This window comes from Haliotis asinina, chromosome 7, assembly GCF_037392515.1.
Source record: "Haliotis asinina isolate JCU_RB_2024 chromosome 7, JCU_Hal_asi_v2, whole genome shotgun sequence".
Taxonomy (NCBI): domain Eukaryota; kingdom Metazoa; phylum Mollusca; class Gastropoda; order Lepetellida; family Haliotidae; genus Haliotis; species Haliotis asinina.
Genome location: NC_090286.1, coordinates 54166968 through 54194614, shown reverse-complemented (window position 1 = coordinate 54194614; position 27647 = coordinate 54166968). Strand labels below are relative to the sequence as shown.

Below are 27647 nucleotides of genomic sequence, written 5' to 3'. Positions count from 1 at the left end.
CACCAATATGAAGACGACATCTGTAGACAGATTCTTCAATACTGCATGGAGGGCTGGCCGGAACGACATCAACTTAAAGGCATTGTGTCACACTATTGGCCTTACAAGGCAGATATCACTGTCTGCAATGATCTAATTCTCTGTGGTGGGAGAATTCTCATACCGGAAACGATGCGCCCCGGAATTCTGGAAGCACTCCATGAAGGACATCAGGGCATCACGAAGACACGAGAAAGAGCCAAGCAATGTGTATGGTGGCCGAACCTGAGCAAGCAAATCGGTGAATTTGTCTCTAAGTGTCATGTATGCGTTAAGAAGTTTGACAATCACCCTGAACCTCTGCTGCCATCAGAAATGCCAGAACGCCCATGGAATAAGGTTGCTTCAGACTTGTTTGAACTCAACAAACAACCTTATGTGCTAGTTGTGGACTACTACTCTCGTTTCATCGAAATTGCGAAACTCAACAGCACATCATCGAAAGTGGTGATCAATCATTTGAAAAGTATGTTTGCCCGACATGGGGTTCCTGAAATACTTGTATCGGACAATGGTCCTCAGTATTCTTCATTGGAGTTTGCAGAGTTCAGTAACGAATATGGATTTTGTCACGTCACAAGCAGCCCAGGTCATGCATCTGGAAATGGGGAAGCAGAGCGTGCAGTGAGAACGATCAAAACTCTCTTGAAATCAGCAGACGATCCGTATGCTACACTCCTGAGCTATCGATCAACACCCTTAAGTTGTGGATACAGTCCTGCTGAGTTACTCATGTCCAGACGTCTCCGGACGAAGCTGCCCATCCTACCACAGAAACTCATGTGTAGCCCGCCTGATGAAAAGAAGGTCATGGACCACGAATCATCCCGCCGTGAAGATAGCAGACTACACTTCAACAGACGCCATGCAGCACTACCCCTCCGACCACTGTGTAGGGGAGATGAGACATGGATGAAGGACAGAGGTGAGAAAGGGACTGTAGTCGACAAACTGTCACCTCGTTCCTACACGGTGCAGACAGACTCAGGAATGTACCATCGCAACAGGAAAGATTTGAACTTCCTTCCTAAACAGGAGGTGGTGAAGTCTGAGATGTCCAGCACTCCAGAGACCAGCGCACCAGCTCCAGCGCCTACTGGTGTGTACCACACACGATCTGGAAGGCCATCCAAACCACCTGTCAGATTTGATGACCAGTACCAGTGATGGACACTATTGATCCAGTGTTGAATTTAAAGTGTTAATGAACGTTATAGTTTAAAGTTAATAGTAAGTTTTATCATCTCTGCTTTGGACTCTAATGGTAATGGTAATTATATAATTTACCTTCTCATTCCCAAGTTTGGTTTTTCGTTTAAGTTAATGAGTGAGCATCATTTCCATCCCAAAGGGAGATGTAGTGGTATCTATTATTAGCGGTCTGCAATGTCACCAAGGGCCGACAACTGTGGTTGTCTTGACTGAGGGACGGCAATAAAACATGGCTCCGCTCACAACGGCTCGTTAGTGGTAATTACGGCTAATTACGGCCCTACATCCTGATACAACACTATATAAGTGACCTGGCTTTCCGTATTCAGTTGTCTAGCTTCGGTCAACCGAGGAACATCAGGTAAAATCGCCCTTCAGATCCTGTTTCAGGGTCATTCCCTCTCCGTGTAAAGTGTGGAACATTAAACTGTAGACTAGGCCATGTATTGTTAGGTTTCTTCTATTAGTGTTAGGTTGGGTTAGGGAAAAATGTAGGAGTAGGAAACGAACTAAGATCTATAGCTTTTGGACAATGTTTGTATAAGAACAGGGTTGGTTTAGGGGTGGCTTAAAAGTACAAGTTTAACTGATTTAGAATTAACCAGTTGATGCGATAGTGTGTCATTTATCAGTTGTTAAGTTTTTTGTTTGCATTTTTCTACGTATTCTGTTTTGTAATAAATTATTGTCTGTTGTTTGCTTGTTTCTGTTATTTTCCCTACTTGCCTGATCAATGAACTGGTTACTGAGTTTGAAAGTAGAGAACACATCAGCCTGAAACACTACATTTTTAAAAAGACACAATGCAAAGTCCAGCAAAGGTTGATTAACATCTTGTTCCTATCTACTTATTTCTCAAACTCAGCTGTCACTGGGTGAAGGTAATGCACATCAAAACCATGCCTATTTTGATACAAATCTGAATTATATTCAAAGTAGCATGATAGACTACCCATTCATATATAGTGTATGGCATCTGGTGCACTGTGGAAATTGTGATGAAGACTGTCATGCTATGTGTCATTTTTATGTCACTAGTGTCATGCTTATGTCGTGTTCAAGGCATCTAAGCAAAGCACACAAGCATAGAATTTGATCCACATATCACCTATTAGACACAGGTTTCAAGCATCACCAAGAAAAGCAAATATTGAACTGCAGGACCACTGATGACTGCTCCGCTCATAGCATGACATTCAAATTTCAAGATGAAATATGCGTTACCATGGTTACGTTCTAAATGACATGTATCCAGTACACAATGTGACACTCAATATACATCACTGTGACATACAGAATGTGATCAATACAATACCTTCTTGCTGTAGATACATCTCCGTCTTTGCGAGCTCCCTTCCCCATTTTGCTTCTGAAATTACAAACCAGTCTATCGTAATCCAATTACCGATATAACTGATAAATATTTTGAAAAAAAATATATGATTATGCAAAAATCACACGCACAACCACTTTAGCAGTGAATTTGTGAAGGACAGCTACAGTGATACGACTATAGCTTTTTTCTCATGGGCCCCTTCTCGTGAATTCTATAAGAAGGAAACTAGAAACGGAAACCAGCGATACTGCCGACATAATGTTTAACCTGTCAGTGTCAAATACAGTAGGGAATCCCCAAACTGTGATTTATGGCGATGTCACGTGTGAAAGTAAAACAAAACCTTCCGCGTAATTCCCCATTCTCAGCGTCCTCTATTAATATTCTTTCCGAGTTTATTGACGAATAGTCTCCGCGTCCACCTGGGTCGTCCATGATCCGAAAATACTGTCAGGAAACTAGACAATACACATCTCGAGCAGCTGACCAAATAATAACAGGAAGTCACACTTGTAACAGGCGCGCACTTCCATGAATTTGTTTCGGATGAAGGATAAATAGCAAATATACAGAACATCGGCAACAAATCATATTTTCTGCAAAAGTACCGACATATTCTGAATCAGTTCTTCTCAGTTCATTCTCTGGGCGGGTAAATGTTGTTTTATTTTCTTTGCCTGCCCTTAAAACGTCCTTGAGCTGTAAGGGACGGGTCAGGGTCATGGGGTCATTGTCATTGAGTAAATGGCAACGCAGGCGGACTAGATTGCAAGTACCGGCGTCTAATTTTTTGTGTAAAACCATACTGTCATTTGAAGAATATTATCGTCTTGCCGGTCTGTGAGATTTAGTAACAGAAAATGTCGCTAACAGTTCAAAAAGTTGGCACCAAGCCTTATGATGATCAGAAGCCAGGCACAAGTGGACTCAGGAAAGCTGTCAAAGTTTACCAGAATAAGCCCAACTACACTGAAAATTTCATTCAAGCTACCCTCACAGCCGGTGTTGGTGACAAATTGAAGGGAAGTTCTCTCGTCGTCGGCGGTGATGGAAGATTCTATGGCAAAGAAGCAACTGAGCTTATCATCAGAATGTGTGCCGCAAATGGGGTAAGCTATATTTGGACGAAGCGCTTCACCTACTTTCTGCAGTGATCGGCATATTGACAGAAAACGTTTGGACAGCTGGTCAACAGCTGATAACAAAACTTGGAGCTGGTTGGTAGGGTCAGTTCAAATAAGTCGAAATGGTTTTAGTGTTTTGTGTCTTTTTAGATTCCAATCAAAATTCAAATAACATGCAAACTTTGAAGTTGTGATAGTTGAATGTGTAATATACTGTAAACATGCTGAAGTTACATTTAGCTGAGTAATGATGACATCCGTTTCATGTTACTTCAAACATTAGGTGTGTAAACAATGTCTCCACATCGACATATGCTGCATATGCTGTAGGTATGCTGCGTACAAAAGCTTAAAAACCTTCATTCGGTTAACTGGCTTAATATGAAAGTTAACATTTCCTTTCTCTTGTCACTAGAAGTTACACAGTTACACAGGTACACTGCTGGAAATGAAATGATGTGATTCTTGTGAAGCACATCTGAGACGTTTAGCTGATTAGAATGTCTATTGTCTCCAATTTTATATGGGGCAGTGTAGTAGCTTGATCATGTTGATAGTGAAAGTGTTCGTTAGTCACACCAAAAGCCTGGGTTCGATTCCCCATATGGGTACAATGTGTGGAGCCCATATCTGGTGTTTCCCTGCCATGTTATTGCTGGCTTATTGTTAAAATCAGTGTAGAAACCAACTCACTCACTCCAAGTGTATAAATATTATGCTGAGTAACTGTGAAACAGGATGCTGTAGATCCTCAGTATTCAATTAATGCCACAGATGTAACTACTGCTGATTGTTTGTCCCATATCATAAGAACATGGAATCATTGCTCATGAGATCACACAATGTTTTGCTTTTCCAAAAGTCCCAAACATGAAACTTGGTTGACATGATGGTCGCGATAATGCAAGATACAATTTGTTGATATAGCTTTCTTATACATGTTAAACTTTCATAGCAATGCAAAAGATTCACCACTTTCCCTGTAATATAACACACTAAGATCCCTTAAAAACTGGCATGGGAATTGATATTTTCAACATGTTCCATGTCATGAGACTGAGATAGCTAACAATCTGTGCAAAGGTTGATGAAGCCAAACCTTTTTCTAAGCTTTTGTTTTCTGTATTGTATAAAACTGTCCTAACATTTTGTTTTCTGTTGGACTTATATTTATAAAGATTACTTGTCATGCTTGCACTAGTTGCAGGCTGGTCTCCGAATTAGTTGGGCAATTGCTTGTTGGCAAGACTGGAGCTGGTTGCTTAAAAACATTATTAATATAGATATCAAGTAGTGTTGTTGACACAGGATAAGTTAATGTATTAACACTTCAAATGATATGTTTTATCTTCAGGTGTCTAAGCTGTTAATAGGTCAGAATGGTCTCCTATCTACACCAGCAGTTTCACATATCATCCGTAAATATCAGACAAATGGTGGAATCATCCTGACTGCAAGTCACAACCCAGGGGGCCCTAATGGAGACTTTGGCATCAAGTTCAACACATCTAATGGAGGTACAGTATATCAGGTCAAAGCATATATACATCTATTTTCTGACTTGTACAGATTTTCATTTAAACTTTTGACAGACAGGATCATTATTAGTTACTGACATGCTCACTGACATAGCAGACGCTTGTCATTGTATCACAGTTGTGTTGATTATTTCCCCATTGTTATTATGTTTCAGTATTTCTTTTATTAATTGGCACCAGGAGCTTAAACTGTCAGAATCAAGCAGTCTGTAATGCCACAGTAGCATTTCAGATATTGACTTTAAACCTCTTTGCTGAGGTTTACTTGAATAACTTGTAAAGTTGAACAGCTGAAAATAACCTGTGCACTAAAATGTTAAATGTGTTGAGTTCATATTCAAATGGTATGTTTGTAATTTATACATCTTGACATTCAGATGCTGATATTTCGACTTGTTGTTATCACAGCACCAGGTGAAAGTCACATCCCTTAAGTAAACATGGAGGTTCACATGATATCTATTATGTAGCATCCTGTTTCATTATCATGATTGTGACTGCATTGTAGTGTTGCCATATTTACGAAGTGATTTTGAAAGATAAACACAACTGTTGATTTCCTGTTATAAGGCAGTTTATGTTGATGCTTGACATATTTTGCTTCATGAAAAAGTCTCAGGATACATCATAGAGCAATAATGAAATTAGTTAGGGAACTAGCCATGATGATGTATTAGGCTCTATTTGTTTCTCATACCATGGTAAGGCTAACTGTTGTGAGTTACCATGGTTACAGATCATTATAGAAACAATCTACCACACAGGTCTATTTGAATGCTTTTGTTTTGCTATTACAATTTACATTAGTTCTTTTTGGACCACACCTTTAGCTGTCAGCTTGTCATATTAGTGTAGAACTTCCTGTGAAAAAGAGGCAACCATGATTATTAGTGGGTTTTTGTTCATCATGCTGAAGGCTCAGGTTCAATTCCCCACGTGGGTGCAGTGTGTGAAGTCCTTTTCTGGTGTCACCTTCAGTAATATTGCTTGAACCTTGTTAAAAGCGCCATAAAACCATACTCACACTCTTTATGTCACACTTCATGCAGCTATAAAACAGCAGCCTGAAAATTATTTATATATTATGTCTGGATGAGACAATCTTGTGCCAAGCAAAACAACCAAGGCTCCTGGCTCTAATGAGAATGACAACCTAATTGTCTGAGGTGTCCCTTTTGACCTGCACTGATTCCCTTGGACTCATTCTCACCCATTATTCCCACACCAGTCATCCCAGGCATCTTGGGCATCTAAACAAGAGCTTTCTCTCTTCTGACTTGATGTATGTCACTGTTCCAGGTCCAGCTCCTGAGGTAATAACAAACCGAATCTTTGAAATCACAAAATCCATTTCGGAGTATGTGACATGTCCAGACCTACAGGCAGACATCTCTACAATAGGCACTCAGACGTTCCAGGTGGAGGGCAACACCTTCACAGTGGAAATACTAGACTCAGTCAATGATTACGTCATGTATATGAAAGAGATCTTCAACTTCGACTCAATCAAGGCGCTCTTAGCAGGAGGAACACCTATGAACATCCTCATCAATGCTATGCATGGAGGTAATGTACTGGTCCACATATCAAGCATCCAGATATTTATTGGGGATTTCACACTTATTCCTCTTGGCACCAAACATGGAATTAAACGCTGTTAGCAAAATTGGGACTATTTTTCAATTATAAACCTCTGTTGAGCAACCATAGTTTGTCACAAATTCTCTATCTCATGTCAGGACTATTGATTTCAAAAATTTCAAATACTGCAAACTGTCTAATTTCCGCGCCTTTAAATTTTCACGAGTGATGGTCACTAAAGCTTTTCGCGCCTTCATATTATCGCGAGGTGATCTTGTTACAGGGATGTCTCTGAATGTTTTTACACAACACACAGATGCATGACCATTGAGCTGTTATAAAATGAACAGATTTGCGAAGTGATCGAACAACAAATTAATGTAGTTGATTTCAGAATTAATCCTTTTTAATTAGGTGTTAGAGCAATGAAAATAGAACGTGATTGAGCCGTGTTAATCCAGATTAACCCAATGGTGACATGTGATTGAGCAATGACACCTGTATTGTTTTTGTGTTGTTGACTTGCCTGAATAGAGTGTATGATATATCTATGTTATCATATGTTTTTATTCTCGCGTCATGAAGTCTGACCCGAAGTTCGCGAAAATTAACCAGTCGCGAAAATTTGGCTGTATACGGTACATAGCCCAGTGTATCTTTCTTTTAAGTTGTGACGCTCAAAATGTGGCATTTGCTTTTTGCTACCTTTTAAAATAAAAACATTTGCTGTGTTTGCTAAAATATGTGTAATGTTACAAAGATTGTTTTACTCATGTGTCCCAAACCTTTATATGGATTGTTTTATTTCATTTTTGTCCTAGTTCATTTTAAAATTTGTGTTGGCTCCTAAAATACTAATTTGGTTATGAGGAAAGTAACAACTATGCATGAACTAGATATATACCTGTACAATTATGTGAAGTTAGGGGGACACTGATCCAGACCAATTCCCAAACAATTGTTGTTGAAAGTATCGTGCCCTTAAACATTATTTAATTAATATATCAGCCTTTGAGAGTTTTAAATACACTGACCTTCAGAGACTGTTCAAATCCTGGATGAGAATATGTACAATCTTGAGGAAGTCTAATCCTGAATTACCATGATGCCATAATGATTCCAGTTACTGGTCCCTATGTGAGGAGAATATTTGTGGATGAACTTGGTGCACCAGAATCCAGCATCATCAACTGTGTCCCTCTGGAAGACTTTGGAGGTCACCACCCTGACCCTAACTTGACCTATGCTGCTGACCTTGTGAAGGAGCTCCAAAAAGGACAGCATGGTTTTGGTGCAGCATTTGACGGGGATGGGGTCAGTAGTCATGATATCATTCTCCACTGGTGAGGAGTTGTCATGGAAATTGATAATTAGCAACCTTTATCCAGATTTTAAAAGTTGATTACATGTGGACTCACCTTAGGCAAATGAGTTTGTTCAAACATGCCTCTGTTCACCAAGCTGAAAATGGGGACCCAATGGGATACGTCACTGTAACCTTCTAGAGCCGTACAGGCAGCTTGGGTCATCTGGGGTAATAATGAACTGTATGTTTGTAGGCGCTTTAAGCATGCACTTGGAATTCAGCACTATAGAAAATGACATTATTGATATTGTTATAATTACTATTTTGATAATAAACACCATTGAAGTTGAGAAATATAAAGATTAAATTTACAAAATCAGTCAGTGCCAGATACGTTCATAGAGAACTATCAGTTTTACAGTCAACTTGTATATGTACCTGCTAATCTATTGTTACTTGATGTGTCATGGACTAGACGTGGGCCTGTATTGTATTCTATGGTGTAAATGATGACCTAAGTAGAGAGAAGCATATCTTCCAGTCATTGTTTTAAATGGTACAGACTAAAAAGAGACATTGAACACTACATCAGAGGTAGATCCGTGAAGGTCCTGGGGTAGAATAGGCCTTCAGCCTTGCCATAGAAGGGGACTCAGCTTGTCGTAAGAGGCGACTAACGGGATCAGGTGGTCAGGCACGCTGACTTTGTTTACACATGTCATCGGTTCCCAGTTGCGCAGATCGATGCTCATGTTGTTGATCACTGGATTGTCTGGTCCAGACTCGATTATTTACAGACCGCCACCATATAGCTGGAATATTGCTGAGTGCGGCGTAAAACTCAACTCACTCACTCACTCAGAGGTAGGGAAAATCAGAAGTAACAACACAATTATGTGTGTAGTTAACTCCACTTCAATTCCAATCATCTCCAAGGGCAGGACAATACTGTCCATGATTTTGCTTATCATTATAACATCACTCTTCCACTAACATGACAGCTGTTTGGCCGAGTGGTGGAAGGCATTGATGTCATTGTTGAAACTGATCTGTGTTTTATGTAAGTTGAACATACATGTCTCCGTAAAGCGGCTGCATCTGACTCAGGAAGGCCAGTCTTTCTCTCACAGTGAAATATGGTTCTTTGAGCCAGTAAGGTCTTGACTTCTGGGTTGTAGGAAGTTCATAAACCGGGACTTGTAATCCTGATTGTGTATGCAAGACTCGATTTGGTGATTGGTTACATGCACTGGTGCAGACTTTTACAAAGTTCAACCTAGTTATTAGTCAACCATGTTTCATGTGCAAGTCAGTTTTTGAGAAATAACTCAACAATAAATCTAACATTACTATAAATTTGTCTGTTCATTTTTCTTCTAAACTTTGAATAGCTATGACACCAAAACATTGCTATTTATAGACACATCTCAGCTATAACAGCTACTGTAGACAGGGATTAACTGCATGGCTGTGTTGCTATGGTTTCATGGGTACTGCAACACAGAAATATGTTTATGTATACCAAAACCTCTGATGTTTCAACATACTACATTGCAAAGGGAATTTGGCAAGTACAAATAGGTTCTCATCTAAGGTCGCACCTGGTTAACATCTCTTAAATGGTATGTGTTTCCTCTTGTTGCAGGACCGGAACATGATCCTGGGACACAAGGCATTCTTTGTGACACCGTGTGATTCACTCGCCATCCTGGCCAATAACCTTGACTGCATCCCATACTTCCAGAAGACAGGGGTCAAAGGTTATGCCAGGAGCATGCCCACAAGTGGAGCAGTTGACAGGTGCGTCAGATCCCAGCTTAATTCAAACACCTGTGTAGATAGAGCACCATTTTTCATCAACAGCAGCATAGTTCAAAGAGCAGAATAGACAACACAGTATGAACAGAAGGAAAACACTCTTAATGTTTTATTGAAGATTATCAATACTGTTATGCTCAAAGGCAAATATGATCGCTTTCATTGCAGTATTTGTGGTTATTCCTTTCATTTAAAATGATGATTTAGAATGTTCTGCATTATTTATGAGCAGGAGCCTATCTTCGTATCTTATTATTGTTATTGACTATCTTGTGTAGTGGTGGTTGGATACACAGAAGACTGATTGTTATGTGAAGCCTCTAGTCCACAATTTTTTATTATTTCCATTTACTGGTGTGAATAAATTTAGATATGTGATCACTGGAGAATCAACATGATGCCTGGATGTTACAAATATATTCTTGCAGAGTAGCAAAGTCTACTGGGAAGGAGTGTTTTGAGGTTCCAACTGGTTGGAAGTTTTTTGGTAACCTGATGGATGCTGGGAGACTGTCTTTATGTGGAGAGGAGAGCTTCGGGACAGGCTCAGATCATATCAGGTCAGCAGCCATACTTGACATAGGATGTACAAACATGAGTGAAACCTTGATGCTGGACACAGACCTATGATGCATGATCTCTAAAAATATCCCCTGACCTTTCTGACTTCCTGTAATGGGGCTACAGTTTTCTTTTGTATATTGTTGGCAAAAGTGGAAAAAGTTAAACATGACAAGCTTTCTGAGAGTGAAATTATGCTTACAAATTTTGAAAAATGAATCATTTGATTCAAAGTGTGTTCAGTGTGTGAACCTACAGTTTGGGGAAGTCCAAAAAACAGCTCAAATCCAAGAGAAATATATATGTGTTCCTGGTGTGGTGATCAAAATGATGAGCATCTCCAGTATACTCCTGTGATGTTGCTTACTCTTGAATATGTGTATGTCTAATGCAGGGAGAAAGATGGTGTGTGGGCAGTGCTGGCATGGTTGTCTGTGTTGGCACACACCAACAAGTCTGTGGAAGAACTGCTCATGGATCACTGGGACAAATATGGCAGGAACTTCTTTACAAGGTCAGTAGGTACAGCACATGATATCGTACATGACGTTAGATATAGGTAATCTAAGTAATTCAGTCTCTTAAAAAATTCATGTTGTCATGAACATGTACCTTTGTTTTTGCACTTGGTGTTGAGATTCATATTTAATACTGGCAATTTATAAAGTGCCAATTTGTGCATGTCTAAAGAGTATGATGCAGCATTTATCTGGATAACCCACGCTGCCTGTGAAGCACTAGGTTAACAGTCATGACATATCCCACTGGGTACCCATTCACTGCTGGGTGAACAGAGGCAATTCATGAACAGACTCCATTGTCTGGTGAGACCACATGTGTCACTTGTGCTTCATTATGGATCAGGACTAGAGATGCTTGAGTCAAGCTGCCAAACACGGTCATCCATCCAAGGACTGCGACCAGTGTTGCTTAACTTCAAATGACTTGTGACCTTGGCTGTATGCACAGGACCACACACCAACACTTTTCATTACCCCCACTTATTTTAATGGTATGTCTTGTTTCAGTCATTGGTTTGTTATGTTATGTGGGTTCAATATGGCCATACACTACCGTGTTAATCCATCACTATCCAAACATCAGGAGGTAAGCTGGAAAACAGTTTACAGTGTTTGTAGATCTATACATTTTGAGTAAATGACCATAAAATCTAGGGTCATAATACTTTTATTCATTGTCTATGGAAAATATCCTTCAGACATGACTATGAAAATGTGGAGACTGCCCCAGCCAATCAGATGATGGCGAATCTGAATGCTCTGATAGCTGACCCAGCACTTGTAGGGAAGAAGTATAGCTCAGGGGACAAGACATATACGGTAGCTGTAGCTGACAACTTCTCCTATACTGACCCAATCGATAACAGCGTCACTAAAGGCCAGGTAGGAGAGAACCCATTACTTCGTGCTTGCCTTTTCACTATGCTGTCAAAGTTTCGGTCATCTCATCTGAAAATTGACTTTCACAGTGATTATGAAGTGTTCAGATTGAGTGAATAAATGTATCCTTTTTCATGTCATTTCTTCATTTTCATGCTTCATTTCCTAACAGTACAATGCTAAATTGTCTACTTACTACACCATTGATAAATTACATTGCTGATATTTTTCTATTCTTCAAAATACTTCATTATTTGTTCATGTGCACACCATATAAGCTGGTGAATATATACTTCAATTAATGTGAATAACTTGATCTTGTTTGTCATTCATAGGTAGGCTGGCATTTGTGAAAGCACAGTATTTAACTATAAATGTGTCCTTATGCAGGTGTCTATTAAACTAAGATGCATCTAAGTGCAGGACTGTAATGGTGAATGTATATTGTCAGCTCTAATACAGGGATCATAAGAATTCACTGATTCAGGAAGTAGAATCATATAGCACAGAAGGGACAAGTTGATTCAGGAACTAACAGATTTGAGTGATTTCCTGCCACTTAAACCATGTTATGGATGATCTGTAAACTTTCTATAACTTTATGTTGTGACCCAGAATTGGGTTCTATTTAGTATTTGTTAAAGAATGAATGTTCAGAATGGCCACTGAATTCCTGGTTCAGAATCATTTGCAGTGGAAATTGTGCATGTCATATGAATGTTATATTTAGACGGCTGATGCTAGATTTGCATTGGGCCACTGTCTTGTTCTGCCAGCTACCATTCTCACACAGTCACCTGCAGTCTTGCTTCAAACTCTTCTAATCCAGTGTCTTCTGTTTTTGGCAGGGTGTGAGACTTATCATGTCTGATGATTCCCGTGTCATATTCCGACTGAGCGGCACAGGAAGTAGTGGCGCCACCATCAGGCTGTATATTGAAGGATACGAATCTGACCCAGCCACGCACAAACTGGATTCCCAGGTATGAACTGATGCACAGTTTTACAGTGAACATGTATATACACAGAGAGGTTCGGGAGGAATTAGGAATCCTACAAATGTTTGCAAAGTAAAACTTCAGACAGTATGTGCGAATGTTAACTTGGTGTGCGATTTGGTGTTCCGATTGGTCAGGTCAAAAGGTTAGGTGATATGACCCTCTACTAGGGTTTGCTAGACAGTTTGTGTAATGAGTAATGGGTCTAAGTTTACTTTGACTGTACCGAAAGACATTCAAGATGATGCTTTTTGTTACCTTGCCTATTGCAAGGTATTATTGTATTAAGGGATTGAGACTAGGGCTAACTTGAAGCCAGTACAGGGTGTCGGAGTCAATGTTGAACTGCAGTATGCTTTTTCAGTAGGCTAGCACTATGAAACGGGTATTAGTTCAGACTTCATCATTTGGCTTCGTCTCATTCTAAATACCATCAACACATAGTTTGATTTTGCTGCTACATAAAATGTTTGATCTACAAAAATAAGTGCAGATGCTGGTTTCTGATTCTTTATCACCTGATGAAAGGTTGTAATGAGGCATGCTTGCTGTAAGAGGCAACTTATGGGATCGGGTGGTCAGGCTTGCTGACGTAGTTTACACACTATTGTATCACAAATGCATTGATCGATGCTGATGCTGTTGATCACTGGATTGTCTGGTACAGACTCGATTATTTACGGACCACATAGCTGGGAAATTACTGAGTGTTGAGAAACTGTGGTTTATGGTTATGATCTCTTGTTATATCTTTGTATGAAACATTATTAAAAGCATTATTTATGTAGCAGTAACTAGGTACTTGGTATGACTCATTCTCTCATTGTCCTGAAACATCTGTTCATGTTATGTCATATCTAACTATTAAATAGATACTGGACTATAATTTCAGTATTAGTACAGTGCCAAGATTTTGCATCATATGTTGCAGGTTGTCCTCAAGCCATTAATGGATATAGCTCTTCAAGTATCTCAGCTGCAACAACTCACAGGAAGGACAGGGCCAACAGTCATCACTTGAGTCTTTGTTGTCAAAACAACAAAGACTGTATAATTAAGGCTTAAGAATTTTTCCTGTCCACAGTGTTCTGCAATCATATCAGCATTTGATAAAAACAGCTTCCAATAAGAAATCCATCTACCAAACTTGTTTTGCTCATCAAATTAACCCATGGCCTGTTTGTAGGGTGTACTTACAAATGAAGACCTGTTCATGATCACAAAGCCAGCTGTTACTAGTTTATCGACGTTTAGTACTTATGTTTTCACATATTTATTTTTCTTTCAGCCAATTGCAACACATTTTCTGTGAGACTGGAACTATATTATGGTGTAATGGTTTTGATAGATGTGAACTGCCAAGTATGGTCAGTTGGTCAGTAATTTTGTTCCAAAATGTGATGGATGAAATGTTTATGCTCCTTTTTTCTTAAGCATACATGATTTGTTTAAGTTTATAATCATTTATGCTCCTCAAGATGTGATTTGTTCAAATTTCTGTGATTGCTACTCCTCAAGAGATGTTTAACAACACCCACTTTATTCAAATCAGTACAGATCTTTTCATATTACATTAGTTCAGTCTGCCATAGCAGGAAAAAATGACAAATGAAAGAACTTAATGTTCTTTGACATGTTTTGATAAGTACACAAAATTATTTCACCTGAAGAACAATGTTCAATAAATGGGCCTTGCTATACCTACTTTACCTCACCAGCTGTCATCACAAAGGAAGTCACACTGATAAGATTACACGTTATCACTGCCAAAAGCTTTGCAATGTGATTTCCTGTTGTTTTCTACTCCTGTCGAGAGTGTCCAGTTTGTTTTGTGTGTCTTAATCCTCAGTATTCATTCCTCAGGTCCCTCAGTTCAAGGAGGTGCTCACTCAAACTCCTCATTGCTAAGCATAATATGGCCAGGAACAACAAACATACATTGTTGCTTGTTACAACACTGTGTGCAGACATCCACAACAGCATAGTGTTCCAGTTGAGAGAAAGACGAGATCAAAGATAAGACAGCAAGATCTTACAGTGTGGCAGTTGTCTGATTTTTCCACCTGAATCACTATCCATTGTTAAAACACTAACCGACTTTGCTTTTTTTAAGGCATCAATTGTATAACTGTTATATCTATTGTCTTTATTCGGCAAATTTTTGTCATGAGTTTGTAAATGTTATTGTCATGCTATGTTGACAAGGTATTTTGTTACATATGCCAATTGAGAATGTAGAAAGTATCTTCTGGAGAGTTTGCTGTTTCATGATACAGATTCAAGCTCTGAAATAAATTGTCTGAAAATACTCTGTCCTAGCACCAGTGCATTCTAACTAGAAATAGCCCTGGTTATCCAGTTTATTACTGCACAAGGCAAGGATTCAACAAAGTTGAGTTTTAGCATGTTTTCTAATGTAAAAGTTGGGTCCTTTGACAATGCCACTGATATGGGTTTAAATCCCAGATCTGCCCTGATGATGATGCTTGCAATGTCTTTGACAAACAGTTTATATCTACAAGCTGAGCCACTCTCACCTTTTTCCCCTACAAGTAAACACTGAAATACTTCTGAATGTGGAAAACGTCTCAAGTCAATGCTAAAGGCACATTTCCTAAGCACATTTTGCTCCTGAAATAGCAATTCTTAAGAAACTTATGAGAAGGACTACTGACTGTTTCTATTCTGAAGTCAGACATAACACTGTGGTTAAAGATTGATTATGAACTATTTTTGTTCATGCGGAGCAGACATGACAGCATTTCAAAGAATGGTGGACAGTTTATAGAAATATTTGAAAGATGAAACGATTCAAGGATAAACTTCAATATTCATCAGTGTGATGCAATGATATGAAATATACATTACAGCCATACATCATTTTATATATTACATTAATTATCTGTTTTCAAGTTTTCAACTGGCATTTCTGGTTTGGTTTAGTGCATGTGATCATGTATTGTTTTGAACATCGAACTTGAAACATTATTCCTTTAAATGAAGTTTTTGTACGGGTTTCGTATGAAAATTTAGAAGTGTTGTGATACAAACAAAAAGTGTTCCACAGTTCTATTGTTATTGCCCTTTTCCATAATTTTATTACTGTGACATACTTCAGTATGGATTTGTTGGTGTATTTCCAGTGTTACGTGTTCGCTTATATGTCCTTTGTGTTTGGGATATTTGAAAATGCTTTTTATGTTTACATTTTGTGCTCTGCCTGTATGGAAAACAAGTGAGCAATATGGAGAAAATTTTGTACCCTGTCTTTTGTAATTAATTTTTTTTATTCAGTTATGTTATGAAGTGAATGAATTGTCTTTGCTGGGTAATGTGTTTCTTCTTAGTGTTAGAACATTCTCCACACCTTCTCCACACTTTCATCACACAATGTTAGCACTAGAAAGGAGAAATATTTCACATAACCTATAATATGTTGTGATGAACAGAGTCATGATATGACATTGAAATCAAGGCTTATATCAACACCAAACATTGTAAACATGATATAACATGGTCTAACAGTTTGAAAATAGCAAATTCTGCTGTCATGTAGGAGACAAACCTGCCTCTGTTTTGCTGAATGTTTTAAATGGACTAAATCTTTTCCTTTTGTTATATGAGTTGATGATAATCAGTCTGCTAGATGCATGTCTTGAGGTTTCATGTATCATGTTCTGTATCATGTCACTGTCATATCGTCATTTATTGTACTGGACAAAAGTGTACCATTGCCGCTCAAATAATAACACATTCTATTGTGAGGGTGTCAGTTGTACAACTCATTGATTGTTTGGATCAGACTTTGTGCATGTTGTTCAAATGGCTGCAATACCCGAATCAACTGGGGTTGTTTATAGTGCTGTGGTATATCAAACTGGTCAAGCTTGTTATGGAATAAAATATCCCCTTGTTATTAATAGATGTGTTAACCTTGTCTCCATTTACACGTCCTATTTTCGTTTTGGATATCACTGCCTTGCTCTACTGCTATTGTGCTACCATCAGTTTTGTTGCACCAAACTCAGAACTGGTTTACTTCATTCTTGGTTAATGGGAGTGGTGGGGTAGTCTAGTGGTTAAGTGTTCGCTCAACATGCCAAAGACCTGGGTTCCATTCTCCACAGGGGTACAATGCCCCTCAGGAGTGATATTGCTGGAATCTTGCTAAAAGCGATGTAAAACCAAACTCCATAAAGAAATAAACCTGTTAAGATCTGAGTTAGAATTGATCTTCAGCAACCCATGCTTCTTTTAAGAGGTGACTAACTGGACTGGGTGGTCAGACTCACTGATTTGGTTGGCATGTCATCATACTGCAAATGCGTAGATCGATACTCATGTTATTGATCACTGAATTTTTTGCGCCAGACTCGGTTACTAACAGACTGACAGCATTTTGCTGAAATATTGCTGAGAGCGGCATGAAACCAAAGTAACTCACTACTAAACAATCGTTGCACTATGATTTTCTTAAGTATATATCAAGTATGAGACATGTGATCATCTCACCTGATTGTTTTGTAAGATCCCAATACATGTTGCTATGTACCTATTATACAATCCCCACTTGATGACCTGGTTTGCACAGCTCAGAAATACAATGTTCATGGATAAACACAGCAAGTTGTTGGGGATACAGTTATTTACTAGCGAGTATGTTATGTACAGCATACTGGTACAGGTCCTGGTTAGCACTCTGCAGATGGTCCACGTCACCCTGGAGTCGAAGCACCTCTTCCTCCAGCTTGGCTTGGGTGTGGTCATCGTAACTGGAACTCTACAGAAGACCATTACCTTGTTTCAGAGCATGTGAACGAGTAAACACCATCAGGAGTAAAGCAGGACACAAGGAATGGTATTGAAGCATGATATGTGTGTCAGACAGTGTCAGTTGCTGGGCTAAAAAGTACCTCCTTTCATATATGAGACATATATTATTTACCAAAATCTGAGTCAAGCAGAGTATGCATACTTAATAGGTGTGTAATGATTGATGAAAGAAGTGACGAATTTCTATACAAATTGTATCTTTGAGCCACCTGGTCCTCAGTGTATCACATTAATCCTGAGGGCCACACTAGGAACAAGTACCATCTTCTGACCTCTTACTTAGACACACTCAACTGTCAAATTCAATTATGCTTTCTGGCTATTACTCTTTAACACCCTTTTCTTTGTAACTACCTTCAATAATGCATAGTCCTGAGTATATACTGAAGGACAGAGGAGGACCTTACATTTGGGCAGCCCATGCATACTTACTAGTAGACATTATTAGCTACATGGTGTTTTGAAAGGGTGTGTGTGACGGTAAGAACCTTGTAAATTCCATATTTCCTGAGGTGCAGCCAAAGGCGCACAGCTGTCCAAATGTAACCGAAGTTCTCCGTTTCCGAAATATGGTATGTACTAGGGTCTAGCAGTTTCATAAAACCTTTCTAAACATTGTGTGAGTAATTCATTAACCTTAAGATGTATTAATTTAGCTTATCTTTAAACAACAACATTCAACATTCAGCAGAATTAGATGCAAATGATTAAATTTTTATTGTGTTCTTTAAAATTCTGGCAATCTGATTGGTTAACTGATTTCATTTACCAATGAATCCAAAAAGCTAAGCCATGCCCACCGAACTGGACTACTTTCGGACCTGAGGAATGTCGGGGAATACCTTTACACGGCGAGGGAATTCCCTTGCACTCAGGTACCCTAATGAACTTTGGATAAACATTGAAGTGATACATTCATGGCATCACAATCCTAGTCACATCACAGCCTCTTTCCACTTGCGCAAATACTGCTGCCCACTAACAATCTCAGTTCCACTAACTTCATGTCATCAGGCTTCATATCCAATTCTCACTTTTCAAACTAAGTCTTTCAGTTCGCTGGTAATAATTCAAATGTTTGAACTTGAACCTTTGCTGCTACCCGAACGTGTCACGTTGTGTTGTTCCGTTCTGATTCGCCACCCGACGTTAGCTTGGTTGATTGACAGCTGTTTGCCGGTGCTCTATGCGGATTGGCTAATGGTGTGATAGGCGTGTCATTTTATGTAAATGAGTCATGTCACGTCATTACCGAATTCTTACACCGAAACTATTAATCGGAGGTAACAAAGATACCTGTTTCGATGAATTTGAATATGTTTAAAGAAATATTGTTGAAAGCCTCTAGTATTTGTAGTTGAACTTAATTGTAAGAATTGACCGTGTATTTCTTGAGGTATGAAACTAAAAACCAATGTGCAAACTTTTGTAAGAATCCGCTATGCGGATTCATACAGTTTGCACATTGGTTGTTAGTTTCATACCTCAATGCAACGAAAGAAATACACAGTCAATCCTTAAATGTTTCACCATGATATTTCCTGAATGACCATAAAGGGAGATAACTCAGATGGATTAGTTTATGATAAGACATGATCATATTTGAAGTTTTGTTAACTGACAAGTTAAAATCATATTTGGTTTTTGGTTACATTTATTGACACCAACAAATAAGAAATTATGGCAACAATTTTACTACTCTGTTTATTCTCATAATTGTATATGACAACTCTCAAATTTCGAACCGATCAGCCATTTGGCTGCCACATTTCATCTGAGGTTAAAACCATTCGTACAACCCGTGTAGTGTGTCACGTGACAGATTTGACGGGGTGTATGGTTCCTACATCCTTGTAAATCTGCCTACATGGCTTTGTATGCTTTGGCTATTAACCAATCAGAAATCAACAAATTCATCTTAAACGAAATAAGTACTCTTATACACGTAAAACACTGTCCACTGAGAAATATACTCACTTTCTTCATTTCATTAGACGCAGGATGAGCCATGTACTTATTCAACTGAAACAGTCAGCAAACAATTAGCAAATTCAAGACTTGATAACACCATTTTTCATTACACAATTCTAACAGATTACATAAAACAAACCTTACAAGATAAGGCAAGGTAATGAGTTATAAACAACAGAGAAGGAAGGACATATAATCAAAGGCAATGTCCAACCTGATGTGTTTCATGAAGCCAGACATCAAACACTTGTGACTTGTCAGAAATTGTATCATCAGCCTGTGTGGACACCAGGTGGCGCTTGAAGTGTTGAAGAGGAAGCAGAGGCCTGCTATCAGGCAGTGCTACACCACGGGGGGTTTGTTTCAGGAACACGTTCGTGATCACATCTTCAAGTAAAAGAAGTAATATTAGATTCATACTCAAACAAGCAGGAAATTCCCAGTGATTATGTTTTTACATTTTTACACATTCATATGTCATTGTATGATGCCATTCACTGCAACATTATCTCGCAGCATTCCATAGTGACTTCAAAAGCAGCTACCTCAAGTAGACTGTGTTGTGGAAAAGTTTCACTGTTCCAAAATAAAGCACATGTTCACCACCTCCAGAGATGAAACATGTTCACCACCTCCACAGAAGGCACCTGTTCACCATCTTGGCTGATGACACATGTTCATCACCTCTGTTGTTCATTATATTCACAGATGGCACATGTTCACCATCTTCACAGGTGGCACATTTTCACCACCTCCAAAGGTGGTACATAGTTCTAGCCTCTTTGGACTTGACAGGCATAATCTAGATAACAAAGCTTACCTTTATGAGCTATTGTTCGGACACACTGACCACTGAATACATCCCATATCTTCACAGATGTGTCATGTGACCCAGACAAAAGCCTTGTTCCATCCATGGAGACAGATAAACAGGTAACTTGTTTTCTTAAAAGACAAAGAAAACCACCAATCCTTTGATGTATCATCTTTCTCCATTTCATACTTAGATTACTAGACATGGTGACATTGAACATTACCCCTATTAGTGCATCCTCCATGTCTCCAGGGTATACACTCCAATAAGTCTACACTATACCCTGTATGCTTTTAAGGCTCAGACTGACAATTTATTACCTCCCTTCGCTGGCTTTATATCCAATGAGGTGTCCATGCTGGGAAGTTGAGCATACCAGTCACAACTCATTTTGGCTTCTTAAATTATCTAACCGATTAAACTTGGCAACACAAACCATGCAGTAGTTCTAGTTGGAGTTCTTGCATGTATTTTTTAGGTGTGATCACAATCTTTGTTGAAACTGGCAAGCTCAGTTGTAATGGTGGCTTCGGTTACTGGCTTCTGTGAGAAGGTGGAGCCAGCAATGGGAGGTAATAAAATTGTCCCACCGAGCTGTAGATGCATCCATGGTGTAGTGGAGACTTGCAGGAACGTATATCCTTGAGATATAGAATATGCTTGACTGATAAAGATGAGATAACTATCCTGTGTGATTGTGTCAGTGTTAAAAGAAGCTGTATGATATAATTTGGCTGGCTGATTTTCAGTACAGCAAGCTGCATGTCCCTTGTAGAATGTTCATCCCATGTGGAAAATGGGATGAAGAAATTAACAGTTACAGACCTACTGGCAAACAAGGAAAGGTTGGCTTGACACACAGAACATGTTTACAAGTACAGCAATGAAAAAAACTCATTTGGCTTGTGAAAGGTAGAGCAGATGTAGGCTAATGTATGTGCAGTGCATGATGATGAAACTGATTCTGCACGGAGCTGCACGGAGCTGCACATGCCTTTCTCATAAGACTCTCATGCTTCATTCATTGCACAACACATGATCATGGACAACCTGAGGACCCTCTGCGCAGGAAGGTAACTGCCGATGGGGCGGCACTCATTCATGTTAATACGGGTCAATCGTCAGGTCAGTGCTCAACTTATCCTTGTTTGCCAGTAAACTGTTGAAAGTGGGTGATAAGAAAATAACTGACACTATCACTCCAGTTTTAGAGCCACGCACAGCCCCAACGACCCAAACCTTTTTCAGAGTATGTGACAAAATATTTCAAATATTAATGCTCTGAAATTCCAGTTATCATAAAAATAGGCAAACACATCTTGAAGTTAATGTAATATACATACTGATGGCCTTTGAACACGGTGACACCCTCATGGCTGGCAGTATTTGTTGTTATGTGTCGTTCTGTTTTCACAGGCTGAAATATGGAATGTAAGCTCTTAAGTGAGAAGGCTTTATGAATCAGCATGGACATTTACTCATTTACAAATTATCACAAATGATGTCTTGTGGGTTAACAATACAACACACCCTGTATTGAAATTTTCCAACTTTAACGGTAACCTAAGAGTTCCCTACCTGTGTGAACATTGCCACAGCATGTATGTTGCCGTTACTGTCTCCAGCAAACACCCGCAACTCCATGTTATCCATGGCAACAGAGGTGATACATGAGTCAAACACCAGCGTGCACAGCAGCTCCCCTGAGCTCAAGTCCCACAACTACAAACAAAACTTTTGAATCGTTATACTACTATGAAGAATGCAAAATTATGAACACGTTTGCTGATTTGTGTTTAATTTGCTGATAATGAGATATGTCAAATTTGATAAAAAAATGATGTTATTTCTGTTCACTGTTACAGAATAGAATTCTTAATGTAAAACATTAAAAGACAGTTACAGTGAATACGAATCTTGAAATCAGAATACCATATACGTTGAGACAGTGAGACACTCATAATAAAAACTGGACCAGGAAAAACCAAAGAATGATATCATGAACAACTAATGTTAATGTGAGAAAATATTAACAAACAATCAATGACATTTCACATGAGTTTCTAGTTGATCATTGTGTAATCTCATTGTCACCCTCTTCTCAAGTAATTACTTCCAAAGTCTTTTTACACCAAACCTCAATGGCAATCCTGCTTTCCTTGTTACACTTTGACACAAAAGTAGCTTCTCTCACCTTGCACGTGTTGTCCCTGGAAGAGGAGATAACTCTTGCTTTACTTCCTCCACACCCAACATGAAGGTCTGTGACAGGAAGTGAGTGCCCTGACCAGACATGTCTTGGTTCTGGACGGCTCTGTGAATACTGTGAGATGGACACTAACCTGAAACAGCATGTACATGTGTACAGCTCTAATTTAATTGCTGAACATGGACTACTGGGTAGTGTACATCCCAAACAGACTTATCTTGCTTATGAAATTAATTGTTTTATTTTCACATTTTCTTCTTGTTGTACCAAGCAGTTATTGCTGGGTAAGCAACGTAATATCTTGTACAAAGCTGTAAGAAGAGATCCTGACTATAAACCATAGTGTTTCAGCCTAAGGCAGCCTCAGCCATAGAGATTCTCAGGAAGCATGATAAGCATGATAATCCATAAGATTTTAGTCCAGGAGAACCTTATCTTATCAATAAGGATTTCAAACCGATCAAATGCACACCCATCTATGTTACAACTGATTATATCTTAGGGACACCAAAACGACCTGTACATATTTTACATGTGAAGAATCTAACACAAAAGACAAATCTAGACTAGAGGACATCACAATTCTCAAGACAGAGAAATGGATCACAAACATACCTAACAAGAGACCATGCTATTACGAGATTGTCTTCTCCTCCAGAGACAAAATGGCTGCCATCCTCTGTGAACTTGATACAGTTTATGTTCTGATAGTGCCTACTGACAACTGCTAATAGGTTTCCATTACACACCTGCAATAAAATCATACAACATAAAGTTTAACAATTTACTGATTCACAGAATCACTACTGAAAAGCCACCTTTGCATGTCAAAATATAGTGTATAGCCTGGCCTCACTAATCCATGTACTACGTGACTTTATACTAACAGATAATTTAACATTAGATGAAAGAGGGTTACTGGTTAAGATGAAAAGTTAAAATTTTGAGTCCCTTACCTTTAATAAAAGAGTTATTTACCTAAAGTCCCTAAATATGGACACAGAAATGAAGCAATAGCACTTCATATTTTATTCATACACATCTTTCAATGCTTTCATGAATTATGTAATATAGTATGTTTATTCCACTATTATTTTCTAAGATTTCCTGAAAGTCTCACAAAATGTAATGTACCATAAACCTATGACAACTCCCTACCTGCCACACATGTATCTTGTCAGCAATTCCTGCCACACAATAGCTGCCGTCAGGTGACACGTCAAGGGAGGTCACTCTACCTGGACACACCATCCGCATCTGAGACTGGTTCTAAAAGTGTACATGAGTGAGTGAATGGACTGGGTTTGAGAATACATCATGTTACTTGGAGCTTAATGAGTGGAAATGTGACAGTGATATCTGTCTTGTCCAACATGTCTGTTCTCAGGTGCTCAGATATCAATATTATATAGATTGATGCTCATGCCGTTGATAAGTGGATTGTCTGGTTGACACTTGGTTATTTATAGCCTACCGCCACCGTAATTTTGCTGAGTGTCATCTTAAATTTTAAAAACACACAAACAAATAACCATAGGTGCGTATCACAAGTACAGGTATGAGTTATGAGTCATAATCAGAGGGGTCTTAAAATTTTATCCTGCAATCCTGGGAACCTGATGGGCCTCTGGGAGGCTGCTGTACACAGCGCATTGTGTCACTTAAGAACTGGGGTGACTTCTGAGGGGAAAACAACTCTCGTGATAGCAATAGTCTATTGCAACATACTATTGTGATAGTGATAGTTCATTACGACCACCTGTCTTTTGAACAGTCAATGGAATTCAGTTACTAAACAATTTGCTAAACAGTCTCACATACTGTCATTGCACTGATAGTTTTTCGTTTCTACCATCGATTTATTGCTATTGGAGAGTCAACAATTGCACTCCAGCGATAATTTGATGCATCGTTACAGCACTACTTAACATGCCCCAATGATGTCAGTGATTGGCCAAACACACCAGTTACAACTGGCTGACAAGGCACATGTTACCATGGAAACAATAACTAGTGACTAAAGTAACAGTCAGTCAAAATGATGGTTATCAATCTTCTAAGAAGACATTTGCTATAATCTGCTACCATCTTATAACATCAGTACTGTAACATACAAACAATCAGTGAACATGAACAGTCAAATTCACTGACCCTTTTTTGTAGACTCCATACATTCAATAAAGGCTTAGTTGGGTTGGCACCGATCAGGTAGTCCTGTCCCAGAGTAGCAAGTGTTCGTGGACTGGTGCTGCCACCTTTGTATGTGGTGAGACTGCTACCTGTCTCCAAGTCCCATACACATGCGTTCCACAGCTGACCAGATGCATCACTGCTAAACAGAACCTGCAGAAAGAATGTATCATCACAGACATACTGCATGTGTACACGATTGCTGGCTCATTCAGACTCAAGTTTGCTATTCACTCAAAGCAACAAAACTATTCATTAAGCACCAAATGTACTGCAATAAACTTTCAAGCTTGTAGGTTTACATATCTCATTTTGGTACCTCTTAAATCTTACTAACAGTTGCATATGGTATATATGAGACATGTTTAATCTCACAGCAAAACAACAACTAGCTGACAGCAAACAAAACAGCTGTTCAAGGCTGATATGACAAAGTTTGGTTGCAACAATCAGAATGGAACAATTTCATCATTTATGAACACACTAAGTCAGTAAGTGTGCACTGTAACATACTCACTTCAACTTGATTAGGGTGAGGAGTTGGGGTGGGGGGAAAGGGGTGGGGGATTTTCATAATGAAGATGCCAGACTGAAGTTTCAGATTTATCAGAAACAGTAGTTCCGCTTATTCATGCCTAGGAATTCCTTAAATCTAGCCTGAGATGTGGAAGTGTCATTTCAAGAATACATGAAAACCCAAGAATATCAAGTGTTGTGTATACATTACAAAATATTATTATTATAACAGAACACTTTAAGGCATTTCTTACAGGTCAACAAAAACGTACAGATATTTTGCTTATCTCGGTCTGAGTGTATACATGCATTCAAGTCTCATTAATCCGACCTCTGTTTATCTGACTGACAATAGTCTTTATCCGATGCTTTTGTTGGCAACAAATGGAATAAACATAACTTAGTCTCGATTATTTAGTCCGACATCTTCATTAATCTGACAGTTTTGTGTGCAATATTTCATGTTGGATCAACGAGACGACTGTATGTGTATATTATACGCATAGGAATGTTGCTTCACTCAGACATTGTAAACATTCAGATAATGGCTTTTCTTTAAGGTAGAACTGGCTTTCAGAGAGAGTTCCTTCCATTTCCCCATATTGTTCAGAATACGTATAGAATAATGCTTAGTCTGTGAATATATATAATTTTGATAGTAACAAACAAAGCCATTTAAATTGAAAAAGAGCCCCAAATGAGACTGAACTTGTGAAAATCTAGACTTGCTTAATTTAAGGCTCTAGCATAGCAGAAAATGCTTGGAAGTAGGGAAAATAATGTGGTTCAGGAACTGTGAGACAGACAGCGCAACGTAGTTTGACCCTATATATTGCAATTAATTCTTGGGCTTAAGTTATCATTGTGACTTCTCTAGTCATCATTGTGTTAGATTTTCTAAATAATTACAGTATACATAATGTATATTAACATGATTAATGTATAAATATTATTTCAGATTGTGGAATGGGAGAACTCTTAACTGGCTTTCATAGTGCAAGCAAATAAATGCAAAAACAACATATGTTCTAAGGACGCTAAAATCTATAAAACAAGGACATATTTACTGGTTAGCGACCAGTTATCACCATGTACCAGTTATCGCCAACACTTGCATGGCTGTAGCGCTTGCACAGACAGCTTGACGTGTAGTTCTGTAGTATTTCACATACTGACACATCACAAAAGCGACTGGCTACGAGAGTTAAAATCAAGCTGTCTGTGCAAGTGGTACAGCCCCGTGTGGGTGACAACTGGCATGCTGTGATACCTGGTCCCTATCCAGAACATAAATTTCATGGATTATTCAATTATGATAATCCTTCACTGCAACAATATTATTCACCTCATATATCTGTATGCTTGAAAACTTAGTGAACAGAACGTGTATTACGACCACCTCTCACCTTGTAACACTTTCAACAGCTCAAAAGACAAAAAGCGAATATATAAGCGGCACTGTATCTGTAACACTTGCAAGTGGCACTGTTGGCATGATTTAGGATCACCTTTAGAATACAGCACCACAACTTCTCACGAGGACGTTAGGATTAGGTTAAACCTTTTCTATGCTAACCCCAATCACCTACAATTACGTAAAAGAGTATTAAGATATGTATTTAAAGTTTGTGGTGATGTATTCTAAAGGTAGACCGACATTTACATTATATAATCTATGGTTCATTACTCTGGCATATTCCAAATGTTCAAGATGTCACGGGAACAGGGGAGTGTTTTATCATATGTTTACTCCCTTCACCTTTATCAAGTTGACCTTATTCTGTATCAACTAGGTTAACTGCTATATGCACACTTTAGATGTTCGCTCGCACAGCCCAGATGCCACTCTGGTGTGTAGACTAGTACTAGTTCAGCTAGCTAAACGTCGTGTTCCTGAAACTATTGTGTAGGCTCGCAACAGTGGGCGTAATCTTCAAAGAAAAAAGTGGACAACCCTGACAACAGCATTTTCAATTACATGTTTACGCATAAATTGCACTGGATTAATTCCCTTAATGGGAGACACCTAAATAGGCGGTCTCATTTTAAGAAAATACAGAAGAAGCATGTACCTCTAAGGGCGCAGCCATGTTGAAAATAAGCACCACCTGTAAGCAAACCGAACAAAGAAAGATAACTCTGGTGCACTTATGATGACGAGACATTGTATTTTCTCTTTTCTCAAGAAGATCTTTTGATCC

At 38.8% G+C, this 27647-nt stretch overlaps 3 protein-coding genes across 3 annotated transcripts in view; 1 reads left to right on the top strand and 2 right to left on the bottom strand.

The window, feature by feature from the left end:
* Nucleotides 1–3085, bottom strand: part of LOC137292196 (neutral amino acid transporter 9-like) — a 28713-nt gene extending 25628 nt beyond the window's left edge. The window contains exons 1-2 of the mRNA XM_067823761.1: nucleotides 2931–3085; nucleotides 2567–2620 (exon numbers count right to left, since the gene is read on the bottom strand). Of these exons, the coding sequence (XP_067679862.1) occupies nucleotides 2567–2620; nucleotides 2931–3022 (146 nt within the window). The 5' untranslated portion in view covers nucleotides 3023–3085. The remainder of the gene's footprint in view (nucleotides 1–2566; nucleotides 2621–2930) is intronic.
* Nucleotides 3086–3278: 193 nt separating this feature from the next.
* LOC137292195 (phosphoglucomutase-1-like) lies at nucleotides 3279–17132 on the top strand. The gene is made up of 10 exons (XM_067823760.1): nucleotides 3279–3696; nucleotides 5066–5228; nucleotides 6549–6815; nucleotides 7954–8144; nucleotides 9782–9936; nucleotides 10383–10514; nucleotides 10910–11029; nucleotides 11735–11918; nucleotides 12764–12898; nucleotides 13845–17132. The coding sequence occupies exons 1-10, from the start codon at nucleotides 3448–3450 to the stop codon at nucleotides 13932–13934; spliced, it is 1686 nt and encodes a 561-aa protein (XP_067679861.1). The 5' UTR covers nucleotides 3279–3447; the 3' UTR covers nucleotides 13935–17132.
* Nucleotides 17133–17540: 408 nt separating this feature from the next.
* Nucleotides 17541–27568, bottom strand: LOC137290432 (WD repeat-containing protein 18-like). The gene is made up of 11 exons (XM_067821360.1): nucleotides 27519–27568; nucleotides 24892–25083; nucleotides 23899–24009; nucleotides 23356–23489; nucleotides 22726–22873; nucleotides 22110–22253; nucleotides 21875–21948; nucleotides 20538–20662; nucleotides 19932–20104; nucleotides 19724–19768; nucleotides 17541–17693 (listed from the first exon to the last, which is right to left on the bottom strand). Exons 1-11 carry the CDS (start codon nucleotides 27534–27536, stop codon nucleotides 17556–17558), a joined length of 1302 nt encoding a protein of 433 aa, XP_067677461.1. The 5' UTR covers nucleotides 27537–27568; the 3' UTR covers nucleotides 17541–17555.
* Between the last annotated feature and the right edge of the window lie 79 nt (nucleotides 27569–27647).

Bases quoted from the DNA above. Each gene is read 5' to 3' on its own strand.
- LOC137292195 (XM_067823760.1), top strand. From the start codon at position 3,448: ATGTCGCTAACAGTTCAAAAAGTTGGCACCAAGCCTTATGATGATCAG. The intron at 9,937-10,382 runs GTGCGTCAGATC...ATATTCTTGCAG, and splicing joins ACAAGTGGAGCAGTTGACAG to AGTAGCAAAGTCTACTGGGA. The intron at 11,030-11,734 runs GTCAGTAGGTAC...AATATCCTTCAG, and splicing joins GGCAGGAACTTCTTTACAAG to ACATGACTATGAAAATGTGG.
- LOC137290432 (XM_067821360.1), bottom strand. The intron at 23,490-23,898 runs GTAGGGAGTTGT...ATTTTATTGCAG, and splicing joins ACAAGATACATGTGTGGCAG to GTGTGTAATGGAAACCTATT. The intron at 22,254-22,725 runs GTGAGAGAAGCT...TTTTGTTTGTAG, and splicing joins CCAGGGACAACACGTGCAAG to TTGTGGGACTTGAGCTCAGG.